The sequence below is a fragment of the Lynx rufus genome, unplaced genomic scaffold, assembly GCF_022079265.1.
Source record: "Lynx rufus isolate CCGP_SWC_20201006 ecotype Redwood Valley unplaced genomic scaffold, mLynRuf1.p SCAF_24, whole genome shotgun sequence".
Lineage (NCBI taxonomy): Eukaryota > Metazoa > Chordata > Mammalia > Carnivora > Felidae > Lynx > Lynx rufus.
This window is the reverse complement of record NW_025814839.1, coordinates 4076370-4092508: the sequence shown is the minus strand read 5'-3', so window position 1 is coordinate 4092508 and position 16139 is coordinate 4076370. Positions and strand designations below refer to the sequence as shown.

At 44.1% G+C, this 16139-nt stretch overlaps 1 protein-coding gene across 1 annotated transcript in view; it reads right to left on the bottom strand.

Annotated features, from left to right (window-relative positions):
* Positions 1-993: 993 nt before the first annotated feature.
* Positions 994-16139, bottom strand: part of ACAD10 (acyl-CoA dehydrogenase family member 10) — a 42922-nt gene continuing 27776 nt past the window's right edge. Inside the window, exons 10-13 of the mRNA XM_047088362.1 lie at positions 11582-11732; positions 10353-10504; positions 8594-8767; positions 994-1741 (exon numbers count right to left, since the gene is read on the bottom strand). Of these exons, the coding sequence (XP_046944318.1) occupies positions 1557-1741; positions 8594-8767; positions 10353-10504; positions 11582-11732 (662 nt within the window). The 3' untranslated portion in view covers positions 994-1556. The remainder of the gene's footprint in view (positions 1742-8593; positions 8768-10352; positions 10505-11581; positions 11733-16139) is intronic.

Here is a 16139-nt window from a genome sequence, read left to right as displayed (position 1 = left end):
AAGCAAGTGGGAGATTCAAATGTATACAACAATCCCATTACAACATAGGAATGATATGTTAGAATGTAATAGAGAAAAGCAGCTGGGAGCCTAATACGCCGAGCTGTTGACAGCGATGATCTCAGAGGGCAAGGGATTTTAGAGAGCTCTTTCTATGTTATGAGCTCTTCTTACTCTCGTCATGTTTGAGCTTTGGTGGTTTTGCAATAGGTTTGTAACCAGAAAAAAAGTGATAATGCCATTTTCTTAAAAAGTAGATGATGGTTGGGGCGCCTGGCCGGCTCAGTCGGTTAATTGTCCGACTTCGGCTCAGGTCATGATCTCATGGTTGAGCCCCTTTTTGGGCTCTGTGCTGACATCTCAGAGCCTGGAACCTACTTCGGACTCTGTGTCTCCCTCTCTCTGTCCCTCCCCGGCTCATGCTCTGTCTCTGTCTCTCTCTCTCAAAAGGGCACGTCTCTCTCTCTCCGTCTCTCTCTCTCCATCAAGGGCACGGAAGCATTGGAAAAGGAAATGCATTCTGTCTCTGTCTCTCTCTCCAAAAATAAACGTTAAAAACAAATTAAAAGAAAAAAAAGATGATGGCTGCAAAATGTGTGCTCCTGAAGATCTCAAATAACTTAAAAACTAACACAAGCCAAGACTCACCCTGACAAAGAACAAGCAGGTATTTCCATTATCAGCTAAAGTAGTGTCACTCTGTTCAATGGCTGAAACACAGTTTACAGCTGACTTTAGCCCTTTACTTTTGACATTATGGGTTCTTTAAAGAGACTTTATTGGGGCACCTGGGTGACTCAGGCAGTTGAGCATCTGACTCTTGGTTTCAGCTCAGGTCATGATCTCACAATTCATGGGATTGAGCCCCACGTCAGGCTCTGCACTGAGAGCGTGGAGACTCTTGGGATTCTCTCTCCCTCTCTTTGCCCTCCCCTGTATGTGCAAGGTTTCTCTCTCTCTCTCTCTCTCTCTCTGAAAATAAGTAATTAAACCTTTTAAAAATAAGAGGCTTTATTAACTGATGTATTTTATATCACCGTGTTTCAAATTTACATAATTCACATATGCACAAAATAAGCCCGCCTGTCCTGGGGGCATGAACCACAGACCTGGTGTTCCTGTGCCTGGGCTGAGGTATCTGGCCATGACACGGTCACACAGAGAAAGCAATGAAGTGGAAACCGAGTAATCTAGAGCTAGCTTTTCCTGATGATGATGAAAAACAAAGATAATTCATTACAGCCCTCTTGCCTCTTCACTGCTTAGGAGGGGAACAGACGTGTCTGGTCAATGAGCTGGGGTTCCACCATGTTAATGACATCTTACCAACTCTCAATACGCTGCTTTCCATGGAGATATTCAATCAGCAGGGAAACGGTCCATCCCTCTGCTGAGGCTTGGTGACTCCATAAGCTCTGACTCAGCGGGGTACACATGTCATGGCTTTAGTCACTGATACAGCTCCCTGACTGGTGGGGAAAGGCCCTCTGGAGAGAGAACCAGAGTTCCCTTTGAGGCATGAGCCGGGGAAGATTCTGTAAAGGGGATATAACTGCTCACGCCTGAGGTGCTCGGCAGGGACTGTGACCAGCCTGAGTGTGATAGGACCTCATTGACGGTTTTGTGGCTGGCATCTCTTTGAAAACCCGGAAGCCTTCTTTGATGGCAAAATCCCACGCCAGGTTAGACATAAATTCAGGCAGTTTTCCACTTTGTTCGGTGTCCACAAAGCTCGCTTGCCCTAAGCAGAAGCAAAGAAAAACAGTGATTACTCCCAAACAACCCTTAATAAGAATGCCGTCAGCAGCCACTACCATTTGCTGAGCACTTGGCCATATACCAAACACAGTGCTAAGCGCTCTGCGTGGATTATTATAGCTCATCGAATTCCCGAAGCATTATGATGCTTTTAATCCCCACTTTACAGAAAGAATCTGGGTCTTAGGAAGCGTAGACAAGCTGACAGCAGTGGGCTTGGAGCCAGGAGTCAGGCTCATCTGGACTGCTCCCTGCTCTTTACCTCTTCTTTCCGTCAAGGCACTAAATGAAGCCAGGGACACCCCCAGTCACTTGTGGTGTCGCCAGGGGGCTATCGAAAGCCCTGCATTATCTTAGACCGACTGCTCTTGCTGCAAAACCAGTAACAACCGTCCCCAGGGACCAGGTTAACGACAGATCTCTGGACACCACTCTGTGCAGATGAACGCCAGTGTCAGCCCTGCAGAACTCACTCCACTTATGCACTCACTGCTTTCTTTTTTTTTTAATACATGCATCAAGACTTTTTTAAAAAGTAAAAAATTTTTTAAATTGAAGTACGGTGTATATACACCCTCTTTATAAAAGTGTATAGTTCTGTGAGTTTAGTCAGGTAACCAGCACTGCCATCAAGATACAAAATATGTCCATCATCCCCCCAATTTTTTTTTTCTCAACTTTTTTTTTTTTTTTTTTTTTTTTGGGGACAGAGAGAGACAGAGCATGAACGGGGGAGGGGCAGAGAGAGAGGGAGACACAGAATCGGAAACAGGCTCCAGGCTCTGAGCCATCAGCCCAGAGCCTGACGCGGGGCTCGAACTCACGGACCGCGAGATCGTGACCTGGCTGAAGTCGGACGCTCAACCGACTGCGCCACCCAGGCGCCCCTGATCTCTGTTTCTTTTAGAGAGAGAGACAGAGAGAGCGAGAGAGAGAGAGAGAGAGGCAGAGAAAGAAGGAGAGAGAATCTTAAGTAGGCTCCACGTGCAGTGCAGAGCCTGACAAGGGGCTCGATCTCATGACCCTGGGATCATGACCTGAGCCAAAACCAAGAGACAGACACTTAACCAACTGAGCCACCCAGGCGCCCCACCCCCTTTTAAATCTCTGTTTCCCTAGTTGGCTTTTTCCGGAATGTCACGTAAATATACACATCATAGGGTGTGCAGTCTTTTCACTGTGGCTTCTTGCATTCAGTGAACTGCATCCGAGATCCCCGCATGAAGCGTGTATATTGTCTCCTTATAGTGAGCTTCTTCACAGCCAACCCTCCTAGATTATTTTTAGCATTTCCGTATTCTAAAAAGACTGTGTTTTCCTCATTCTCTTTGTATCGATAAATGGATCTTTGCAGAGGCCTATTTTTCTTCTGGTCCCTGCCACAGCCAATTTCCCCAAAGAGCCATTTTCACGAAGCTTTGGTGTTAAAGATATTATGCTGTTCTTACAGATCAGGAGCCAAATCCATGTGCTACAGAGCAGAGAAGGAAGGCCGCCAGACAAGTCTTTACTCAGCACCTTCCGGGGGCGGTCATGGACCCAGGCCCTGGGGGGGCGGGGAGGGGGCGGTCGGGAACCAGACAGCCCCCGTCCCTGAGTCACTGTGAGGGCAGTGAGGGCAGACGCGCACTCTCTCATGAGGGGCTGCATCTCCCCAGCCCGTTACTCTGACTGCACATGCCACCTGCAAGCGAGACCCCCCCCCTTGAACTCACCGCTCTTCATAATGACTTCCTTTTCCTAGCAGAGAATACGAAGCGCTCTCTTCATTCTCCTCTCCTTAAGTCGATCTCCCTCTCAGAGTGCTGCTCTGTCTCTTGGAAAGTCGCCGATAAGAGCCTGGGCTGACTTCGAGCTATCATCACTTCTGTGTATTTTCCCACATGTCGTCTCAGCAGAGGAGACTGCAGCCTCCTAAGCTGTGGTCACAAGCACTTCTTCCATTCTAGAATTTCAGCAGCCGTCTACCGGAAACCTAAATGTCAGCACCCACATGCCGACTATAAATCAGAGGCCCCCGCCCCCGGCTCTGGGCATGGTTCTCCCCTTCCCCACCCAGTGATGAGCTAACACCACCGAGAATGCCTTTGAAACAAATGCTCCTTCTCCAAACCCCACCTTCCAGGGCAATACCAAGTTCGTCCCTTCTTCAAACAGGAAAATGCTTTTAGACAGAAATAATATTTGCATTCGTAGAGCCGGGTTTCTTCTTCCCCTCGTGTAACATTATTACACTATTCTTCAAAAAACGGATTCCCGGTTTTATGTGAGAAAACTACGTCACTTCCTCTGTGTGTCTGGCTGGCTGCCCGGGTGGGAGGGGAAGGAGCGCCAACAGGATCGGAGGAACGCAGTCGTGTAAGGACAGCACATGTGTATTCCTGTGTGCTGGAGTGTTTCACCTCCGAGCCGAGGGAAGCGTGAAGCCAAGCCAGTGGCACACAGGACCTTGGAAACTGTCAAATGGCTTCCCGTTAGGCCCATTGGCGGCAATACCAATGGGGTTTACAGGTGTCGAGACTCCAGAAGAGATCATTCCGAGTCCACTCAGCTTATCCCCAGGCACTGGAACAGGACCCAGTGAGAACACAGTAGTCGTCTAGAAAATGTCTACAGGCAGTCAGGCCTGTTCGTCACCTGATGGACCCAACAGCCCTTCTGCTTGATTAAATATTTCTGGTTAGCTTTCATTGCGAAGCCCTAACAAAAATTGGGAAATGGTTGGTCAGAACTAATGCTCTCTGGAGGAGGCAAAAATACGGTTTTCGAGAATTCCTGCTTATTGAGACCCCTATCATCAGATCAGGGCGGGTGAAACTAGAAGTCATCTGGGTGCCGATTTTTCTCTGAACATTGTTTTGCTCACGACTTTGTACTGCTAGTTCCTAGTACCTGGCTTGGCAGAGGGTCAGATCCTTGTGAATGAACGATCAATTCCCTTACTCCAACTGCCTTTCTCATTAGAATACGGGAACCTGGCTGAGGACGACAGGTGGCCGCCAAGCTTAGGAGGTCGATGACCTGGAAGCTAAGATGTTCCCGTTGTACTAGCAAACCCACTGCTGGGTTTCTCTCTACTTGACTTTTGTCTTAATTTTGGAAACTTTCAAAGATATATAAAAATAGAGTGAAGGGTTTAAGGAATCTGGAAGTGTCTACCACTCAGCTTAAACAATCATCAAAGTATGGCCAATCTTGTTTCATTCTCTGTCGTCCCCATCCTCACTGCCTTAGATTTTTCTGAAGTAAATCCCAAACATTAGATCATGCCATCTGTAAATATTTCATTTATGTCTAATAGCACTTAAAAGCACACAGTACCATCATCACTCTTAAAAAACAGTTAACTGGGACGCTCAGCCGGTTGAGTGTCCAACTCTTGATTTGAGCTCAGGTCATGATCCCAGGGTCATGGGATCGAGCCCTGTATCAAGCTCTTGCTGAGTGTGGAGTCTGCTTGGGATTGTCTCTCTCTCTCTTTCTCTCTCCCTCACTCCTCCCCCACACGCATGTGCACACGTGTACACTCTCTCTCAAAAATAAACACACTTGGGGCGCCTGGGTGTGGTTAGGCAAAGTGGTTAGGCAACTGACTTTGGCTCGGGTCATGATCTCACAGTTTGTGAGCTCGAGCCCCGTGTTGGGCTCTGTGCTGACAGCTCAGAGCCTGGACCCTGCTTCGGATTCTGTGTCTCCCCCTCTCTCTGCCCCTCCCCTGCTCATGCTCTCTCTGTCTCTTAATAATAAATAAACGTGAAAAAAAAAAAACACACTTAAAAAAAAGATTCTCTCTCCACCTCTGCTCCTCTCCCCCCACAGGGAACATGTGTGTTCTCTTCTCTCAAATAAAAAAATAAAAATAAAATAAGTTAACTATGACTCCAATATCACTAACTATCCAGTCAGAATTCAAATTTCAAGCCTGTTTCCGATTCTGTGTCTCCCTCTCTCTCTGTCCCTCCCCCATTCATGCTCTGTCTCTCTCTGTCCCAAAAATAAATAAATGTTGAAAAAAAAATTAAAAAAAAAAAAAAAGAAAACGGGCGCCTGGGTGGCGCAGTCGGTTAAGCGTCCGACTTCAGCCAGGTCACGATCTCGCGGTCCGTGAGTTCGAGCCCCGCGTCGGGCTCTGGGCTGATGGCTCAGAGCCTGGAGCCTGTTTCCGATTCTGTGTTTCCCTCTCTCTCTGTCCCTCCTCCATTCATGCTCTGTCTCTCTCTGTCCCAAAAATAAATAAATGTTGAAAAAAAAAATTAAAAAAAGAATAATAAAATAAAAAAAAGAATTCAAATTTCACTGACTATCGCATAAATTTTTTTTATAATTTGTTTTTTCAAATAGGGATCTAAATAAGATCCAAACACTGTAACTGGCTGATGTGTCTTTTAAGTCCCTTTCAATCTATAGGTTCCCTTTTCATCTTTTCTTTTCCCCCCGACATTCATTTGTTGAAGAAACTGAAGTGTCCCCAAATCTGGATGTTGTGAGTGGCTGTGCCTCAGTGCTGATGTTGAACGTGCTCCTCTGACCCTCTGTTTCCTGTAAGCTGGTAGTTAGCACTACGGCTCGGTCAGATCCAGGTCTGACTTTTGGGGAAGCATCAGGAGGTATGTAATGTCTGGCTGTTTCTCTCTTGCTGACATTAGCACCATGGATACTTATTTTCTGGACCCATTAATGTAGAGGGGTGGAAAACTGGTGACACGCTAATTCTGTCATTCTGTCTGAGCTACTTCCCTAGAGAGAAACTTTCCCTCAGTTATTTTGTTAGCCTGACACATAATTTGTGAGTGAGACTTTGACTCTGGTTTAGTGTCACTCTTTACTCATGGATTTAAACATACTTGATGTGTTCCCCATCCATTTCAGTTCATCCTTACTGGTGCTCAAAGTGTCCTGTCATTAGCAACTAGGAGCCCATGAGAGCTGGCTCCTGAGTCCTTTAGATATGACCCGAGTAGTCTTCATCAGCCTACTATATGACAAGGTGTTCCAGGTTCATCTGTAGATTGCCTGCCCTAGACCTGAACACGGTCCTGGCTCCTTCCGGTGGGAATGGAATTTAGAGATGATGACATGGCGAAAACTGGGAGTACAGAATGCTACTGGGTTAGTCACTATTTCTAGGACTTTTTGGCGGGTTCTGTCTGCTTTCTGCTGTTCCTTTCTACATAGGAAACAAACTATAACCTGCTTTTCTATCATCTTAAATAATTTAGGATATAGATGATTTCATTTACTATCCCGCAAGATCTAAAATTAATACTAGAGTGTTTACATAGATAGATAGATAGATAGATAGATAGATAGTACATTTATATACACATTCAATTCAACCGTCAGTTCTGAGTAGCAATGATGAACTTTTCTTCCCAGAAGCTCAGACACACAAGATATAGTCTAGAACTCCAAGCTAGTTCAGTAAAGCATTTTCCCATGTATGTTAAGAGCACCATCAAAGAAGACACATAATCTTTTTTCTTCCTTCAGCAATTCTCTTACTGGGATTTGGCAACATGTACAAAAAATTAAAATGCACATACTTTAACTTAGCAATTCTAATTCTGGGAATTTATCCTTTGGGTTTATTCACGCATGTGCAGAAGAGGGTGTTCACCAACCACTATCTGTGTTTGCTAAAATGTGCAAATAATCCAAAGATATATTGATAAGAGAATGGGTTAAATAAATTACACTACATCCATACAATGGGACATACTATAGAAATCAAAAACAATGATGTATATCTGTACATATTCATATGGGAAGGTCTCTATGAAATATTGTGAAAATTAAAATAAGTGAAAATAAAAGCAAGGAATGTACCTTATGTTGTTGTAAAGTATATATCTATAATAATTATATATATATGTATATATGCTATATATACACACATATCATATCCTACATATACACACATATAAATATTTCATAGGAATTCTTAAGCATAAAAAATTAAAAATGAAGGTACTAAAAATACATGTAGGATGATCACATTTTTATGAAACTTGGAGAAAGAGAGAAGATAGATACACAGAACAAATTGGGGGACCCATGAAACTTTTAAGGGTGGCGTTTATGTTTAAGAAACGGTACTGAGAAAAAAGGAAAATAATTTTGTATTATGACTGAATTCTTATCATGTAAGTTTTTTCTTAAAAAATTGTATGTTATGTTAATAATTTTTTAAAGTTTGGGGCGCCTGGGTGTGGCTCAGTTGGTTAAGCGTCCGATTCTTGATTTTGGCTCAGGTCATGGCCTCACGGTTCGTGAGTTGGAGCCCCACATTGGGCTGTGTGCTGGCAGTGTGGAGCCTGCTTGGGATTTTCTGTCTCTGTCTCTCTGTCTCTCTTTCTCTCTCTCCCCCTCTGCCCCTCGCGCCTGCACATGTGCACACTCTCTCTCTCAAAATAAACATTAAAAAAATTTTTTTAAGTTTAAATATTTTAAAGAATACATATAGGGGCGCCTGGGTGGCTCGGTCGGTTAAGCATTCAACTTCAGCTCTGGTCATGATATTGTGGTCCGTGAGCTCGAGCGCCGTGTCCAGCTCTGTGCTGACAGCTCAGAGCCTGCAGCCTGCTTCGGATTCTGTCTCCCTCTCTCTCTCTCTGCCCCTCCCCTGCTTGCACTCTGTCTGTCTCTCTCAAAAATAAATAAACGTTAAAAAAAATTTAAGAATACATATATATGTATATGCTATTAATGACAGATGGTTGAGGTAACTGAATATTGGAGAATTCTGGCCAAATTGGTCACAGGAGGGTTTCTAGGGGGAGAAGCTGAGTGGCTGGGACTCAGACCCTCAGGCAGGCTCTCCTGAGCCACCCGTTACCTGTGAGCGAGCGCTTGTAGACTCCCTGCAGGATCGCGGCCATGCGGAAAAAGCAGAAGGCCATGTAGAAGTTCCAGTTCTCAGTAGGAGGGATCCCCGAGTGAAGACAGTACATCCTGAAATACTCCTCTGCAGTAGGGATTCCCAGCTGAGTGAAATCACAGTCACTGAAACCTGAGGCGACAGACAGAGACATGTCTGGGCAGTGACCACACACTCCCTTGTGGCCACAGGTATCTGAATTATGAAAATCACTTCCTGCCTTGGAAACGAGTTTTACAACTAATTCACAGGGTCAGCTCCTTATTTCAACAGCTCTTCCGCCCCCGCATGGCTGGGATCCTGGCACGAAGCTGTTCACAAATTGGCCCTTAAAAGTTTCAGACTAAATTGGCAGTAGTGGAGGGAATGAGGGGCCTCCACCTCCACCTGGGCCACAGTTCAGGGTGGATGCATATGATTTTCCATCTGCCATTTGATAAAAAATGGTATTGAAAGAAAGATCCTGCCAAATTTTGAAAAAAATAATTACAACAAATCAGAAATGTGTACTGATTTCCTTCATCGGTAACATTTTCATGGCTTAGAAGCATGTAATATATTCTGTTCCTGGGACTTTGTTCGGAGTATACCTTATAATATAGGCAAAGATACTCCCACAAAGATGTTCACTGCCTTTTTTTGTGAGGGTTGGGGGGAGGTAGTATAAAAGAAAAATTGAAAACAAAATTAAATATCCAAATGAGATACTGAGATATTTGTCTTAAGACATTTGTCAAATGTCTTGATTAAATTAACTATATTCAAAAAAATCCTATTTCATCATTAAAAATGATGCTGTAGAAGAAATACTTAATGGCATAAAAACATGTAATTAAGTGAAAAAAAAAACAGGCCATAAAATCATATAATCACATTTTCATTTAAACAAATGTATGTACACACACCAAAAGATGAAAATGTTGGCAGTGCTCATCTCTGGGACTATTGATGATTTTAACTTTTCCTTTTGTTATTTGTTGGCTCTAACATTTTATTTTAATTTTTTATTTTTTTAAATTGACATCCAAATTAGTTAGTATATAGTGCAACAATGATTTCAGGAGTAGATTCCTTAGTGCCCCTTCCCCATTTAGCCCATCCCCCCTCCCACAGCCCCTCCAGTAACCCTCAGTTTGTTCTCTATATTTAAGAGTCTCTTCTGTTTTGTCCCCCTCCCTGTTTTTATATGATTTTTGTTTCCCTTCCCTTATGTTCATCTGTTTTGTCTCTTAAAGTCCTCATATGAGTGAAGTCATAGGATTTTTGTCTTTCTCTGACTAATTTCACTTAGCATAATAGCCTCCAGTTCTATCCACATAGTTGCAAATGCAACATTTCATTCTTTTTGATTGCCGAGTAATACTCCATTGTATAGATATACCACATCTTCTTTATCCATTCCTCCATCGATGGACATTTGGGCTCTTTCCATACTTTGGCTATTGTGTTGGCTCTAACATTTTAAAATAAATCTGTGTTTTTTATTTAGAAAATTAGATAGAAATTAGTTGAGTAAAAACATAGGAGGGGCCTATGCACACATCCTTCTCGCTTAAAATACATCTACACATATTTCCCTCCACTGGCAGGAATGCATTTTCCAGCCAAACCACCAGGACCTCAATTTCATGCACCAACCGATCACGGTTACTTCTGTGCCTCAGGTGCTTTGAGAATGGAGCTGCCCTGTTCCCTCTTCTCCTTCAGCTGTTCCTACCTCGCAGCGGGGACCCGGGAAAACTGGATGGCAAGTAGTGAGCCAGGCAGCTGGAGGCCACGTCCACAAGGGGGTCGCCTAAGGTAGAGAGTTCCCAGTCAAGGACGGCAAGCACCTCGGCCTTTTCTGGATGGAACAGCAGGTTGTCCAGCCTGAATGAGCCACAAAAGGAATGGAAAGACAGCTCTAAGGAAACTGAGTGCTAGGGGTGTGTTCTGTGCTGGGTGTCTTCCATTTGCCCCTGCAAATGCACTCCCCACCCTGTGAACCCCTCAGTGCCCACGTCCACTGGCTCCCTTGCCCTATGGCTCAGGTGGGCTCAGCCAGAGCCGTCTCACCAGCAGGAGACGAGAAGGAGGCAGATAGGTGAGGGACGCTATATTCCTCTCCCAAGGGCCATAAGAGCTGTGGTCCAGGAGCCCTCTCCACAGAGTGACCTCTCTGGGTTCTCGTACTTCCTCCTTCCCTCTGATGGATTTAAAACAGGTCTGTACATTCTGACACTTCTTACACAAAAGGAAGAGTCTAATTCTTTGCTGCTTGAGGCAACTGGCTTCTGACAAATATAATGCAGGTGGAAGTGATGCTAAGAGACTCTAGAGCCCAGCTCAGAAAAGGTGACCAGCTCCCTCCCAGTCAGCCCTCTCTCTTGGAACACACACGTTTGCAGCCCTGAGCCACTTAGGTAAGGAGTCCAGCTGCCCAGAAGCTGCTATGCTGGAGGGACCACGTGGGAGACCAAAGAGAGGCCCAGGGAGCCCAGCTCAGTCTTCTCTGCCCCAGTGCCAGGCATGTGAGTGAGCCTTCAGGAGAGTCCAGCCCCCAGCCTGACAGCCTCCCCAGTTGAAACCAGCTATCCTGTCCCCAGACAGCAGATTTCGTGAGCAAAATAACTGCCATCGTTGTTTACAGCCATGCGGTTTGGGAGGAGTCTTTTATGCAGCCGTAATAACTGGAGCACACACTTGCACTTTCAAACCTAGGGGCTGTAATAACTCCCACTGTTGCACAGGACAGCCCCCCATCATAACGCATTCTCTGGCCCCAAATGTCAAGAGGCCAAGGTGGAGAAACCATGCCTTAAAAGGGCACGCACAAGGAGATCCTCTGTGAAGAAGTAATTCTCAACTGTAAATTGGGTTCGGGCTAGCTGTTTGATTTCCGCTTCAAGGGCCCTGCCCATCATTTTCCACGTCTAGGTACTCACTCCTCCTCACAGTCATGCCTACCTGAAGTCCCCATGCACCAGTGTGGTCTTCTGTTGCCTGGGAAGATGGCGCGGCAGCCACTGGATGAGCCTCTCCATCGCCGGGATGCTGCTGGTTTCTGAGGCTCGATAGTGCTTAATCCAGGTTTGCACCTGATGTGAAATATAGTCCCCTGAGGGAAAGAGAATGAGAACGTGGCATGCCACTCTAACATCCTCCAAAAGTTCCACAAGGTAACCAAAACAGTGAAAGCCTTGTTAATGCTCTGTGGTATCATCTTCTTTTTTTTAAATTTTATTTTCTTTTATTATTTTATCTTTACTTTTTTTTTTTTTTTTAATAATTTACATCCAAGTTAGTGAGCATATGGTGCAACAATGATTTCAGGAGTAGATCCCTTAAGCCCCTTACCCAGTTAGCCCATCCCCCCTCTCACAACCCCTCCAGCAACCCCTCCTCCCCCTCTGTTTGTTCTCTATGTTTAAGAGTCTCTTATGTTTTGTCTCCTTCCCTGTTTTTATATTATGTTTGCTTCCCTTCCCTTATGTTCATCTGTTTTGTCTCTTAAAGTCCTCCAATGAGTGAAGTCATATGATATTTATCTTTCTCTGACTGGCTAATTTCACTTAGCATAATACCCTCCAGTTCCATCCACACAGTTGCAAATGGCAAGATTTCATTCTTTTTGATTGCCGAGTAATACTGCATCATATATATATATATATATATATATATATATATATATACACAGCACATCTTCTTTATCCATTTATCTATCAATGGACATTTGGGCTCTTTCCATACTTTGGCTATTGTCAATAGAGTCGCTATAAACATTGGGGTGCATGTGTCCCTTTGAAACAGCCCACCTGTATTCCTTGGATAAATACCTAGTAGTGCAATTGCTGGGTCATAGGATAGTTCTATTTTTAAGTTTTTGAGGAACCTCCATATTATTTTCTGGAGTGGCCGCACCAGTTTGCATTCCCACCAGCAGTGCAAAACAGAACCTTTTTCTCCGCATCCTCGCCAACATCTGTCATTGCCTGAGTTGTTAATGTCAGCCATTCTGACAGGTGTGAGGTGGTATCTCAGTGTGGTTTTGATGTGTATTTCCCTGATGATGAGTGATGTTGACCATTTTTTCATGTGTCGGTTGGTCATCTGGATGTCTTCTTTGGAGAAGTGTCCATTCATGTCTTTTGCCCATTTCTTCACTGGTTTACTTGTTTTTTCGGTGTTGAGTTTGATAAATTCTCTATAGATTTTAGATCCTAACCCCTTATCTGATATATCTCCTCCCAATCCATTAGTTGCCTTTTAGTTTTGCTGATTGTTTCCTTCGCTGTGCAGAAGCTTTTAATTTTGATGAAGTCCCAATAGTTCATTTTTGTTTTTGTTTCCATTGCCTCTGGAGACGTGTTGAGTAAGAAGTTGCTGCAGCTGAGGTTAAAGAGATTTTTGCCTGCTTTCTCCTCGAGGATTTTGATGGCTTCCTGTCTTACATTGAAGTCTTTCATCCATTGTGAGTTTATTTTTGTGTATAGTGTAAGAAAGTGGCCCAGGTTCATTCTTCTGCTGTCCAGTTTTCCCAGCACCACTTGCTGAAGAGACTGTCTTTTTTCCATTGGATATTCTTTCCTGCCTGGTCAGAGATCAGTTGGCCATACGTTTGTGGGTCCATTTCTGGGTTCTCTATTCTGTTCCATTGATCTGAGTGTCTGTTTTTGTGCCATGTGGTATCACCTTCTGATGACCTAGGAGTTTCTCATGTGATGCTCCTGCCGCCGTGGCTGGATTTCAGTGTGATCTGGGTACTGTTTCCAGCCACATGGCCTGCAAGCCTGATCCCTGGCCCTCTCAGATATCCTACAAGCTTCCTAACAGCCTTTAAAAAATCCCTTGTTGGCTAAACAACAGTGGTTGGCTAAGAGCATGGAGTCTGGGGCTGGGCTGCCTCGGTATGGTTCCCAGCTCTGCCATTCTCCATCTTTCTGATCTCAGACAGGTGACTTAACCTCTCTGTGCCTCAGTTTTTCCTCATCAGTGAGATGTTCCTCAGAGAGTTGTTGGGAGGATAAAATGTGTAAAGGCCCCTGGAAATGTTCCTGGCATGTAATACTACTACATGAGTATTTGCTATCATTATTCAGTTGTTTGCTAAGAAACCCAAGAGATACCAAAGTTGAGGAACTTGCAAGTTCTATCTGGGACCAGGACACTGGAAGGACTTTTGGAGTCAACTCAGCTCACAGTCAAGGTCTTCAATTGATTTAACTTCTCTGAGCCTCATTTGCTTCTTCTATAGGAATATATTGACACCTAAATTCCACAAGACTGTTGTGAAGGCTAACAGAAATCCATACAGAACATGCCAGATACTTAGCTGCACAGAAGGCTGCTCCATGAATGGTGGCATCATTGTCCCAGTTATTGTCAATTGATCATTATTAATTGTCACTATTAATATAACTAAAAATTAATAAATGTGTCAGGTCCCTGGATATAAGCCAAGCCCTCATCCCTCATCTGAAAGAGCAACGGTCCCCAGAGGCTGAAGGGTTTGAAGATAAGGATAGAGACGTCAAGCTCCTTCTGTGCAGTCCACTCACAGTTGGGGCATCCAGACATGAGCTCTTTGGAAAATCTAGTTGGGTCATGAGAGGTGGAGATCAAAATCCACAGGAATTTAATCCAAAACAAATCAAGCCTTTAGAACTAACTTCTAGTTTTCAGAATCATAGGAAATAGAGTAAAGTAAACCATAAGGAAATAATCAAGACAAATATATAAGACAACTGACTTGGTCTTTTTTTTTTTTCCTTGAGAGACAGAGAGAGAGAGAGAGAGAGAGAGAGAGAGAGAGAGAATATCTTAAGCAAGCTCCAGGCTTGATCTCACAACTATGGGATCGTGACCTGAGCCAAAATTAAGAGTTGGATGCTTAACCAACTGGGCCACCCAAGCGCTCCCTGACTTGGTGTCAAAAAAACAGGTGGGGGGTGGGGGGACTGTTCTAGATTCCTTGATCAGATCCTGATATGGGGGAGGGGGACTCATTTATAAAAGATATAAGGGGATAACTGATGAAGTCTATCTGAATATGGATTGGGTTTTAGATATTCTGGGAAAATTTTTAATTTTCTTGGATGGGATAATGGTATCGGAGAATGCCCTTATTTTTAAGGAAATGCATAAAGTATTTAGGAGTTAAGTGTTAGGGTCTCTACAACTTTGTTAAATATATTTATATATAGGGAGAGAGACAGAAGAAGCGGGAGAAGGAAAGAGAAAAGTGAATATGGCAAAAGTTCAGCATTGTTAAAATCAGTAGCGGGCATGTGTAGTTATTCATTGCACTATTTCATGTTTCTGTAAGTTTGAAAATTATCATGCTAAGAAGTCAAATACAAACTCACAGGAGCTGAGCCTTTGTGAAAGGAGCCCTTCAGGAAAACCTCCGATGTGGATTTGGGACCTCCCGCCCCTCACACACACCAGCCCAGTGCTGCACACGTTCCATTTTCAAGGGAAGCAGACGCAGCTGCCCCTGTGTCTCTGGCTCTGCTGGCCGCTGGTCTCTCTCAGGCCTGCCAAAGCGCTGAAACATTCTTCCTGAAGCAGACTGCCCCCCTGGGATAAGGAAGGAGGATTATGTGCTCCCTGCAGGTCCTGGGTGGTGAAAAGGTTCTTTGTGGTAATTGGACTGCACCTGAAGGATCTTTGTCAAAAGTCCCTCTTGATTAGAAATCCTGTTTGTGTGCTCTCTCAGTCTTTCTTTTGTGTTTTTACAAATTTAAATGTGTTCTTTTGAATAGATAACACATTCACATGGCTTGGACAAAAGGGCAAACAGTAATCTTTTTCCCACCCCTCCGCCCAGCCATTCAGCTCTTTTCCTCCCCCAAGGCAACCCACGTGACCAGCTTCTTAGGTATTCTTTTGGAGATATTCACTTGTGCCAGCAAATATTTAAATGTATTTGAATATGTAAATTAATTCAAATATACTGCTCTTTACACAAATGGTACTATCTATTTATAGCCAATGCCCTGCCAAGCAGCTGGATTCCTGACATAACCAGAGAAATTGCAGGGGTTTTTTGAAAAGAAGAATCTAGTACGTCTGTAGCTGGATCAGTGAACCTGAAGCATGACGAAACTGCTTTATGCTTTCAGACTCAAAACATAGCCAGTGGCCTGGGATGCTGGCCCTTAGATCACATGAAATCACATCAGATTTCTGCTTTGTCTCTTGATGCTAAGAGGTCAGTGGAAAAAACGTCAAAATAGTCTACTTTAAAGGCACAGGGGGCACCTGGGTGGCTCAGTTGGTTGAGCGGATGGATCCTCTGTCCCCCTCTCTCTGCCCCTCCCCTGCCTGCACTCTCTCAAAAATAAACGTTTAAAAATAAAATAAAATAAAATAAAATAAAATAAAATAAAATAAAATAAAAGGCACAGGATCCATTCAGACAGCACATGGGAGAGGCTCTTCCATAAGCTGTTCTCGTTCTAGGACAGGATGTTACACTGCCCACTACTTCATTTGCCTAAGGCTTTATCTTCATTCAAAGCAC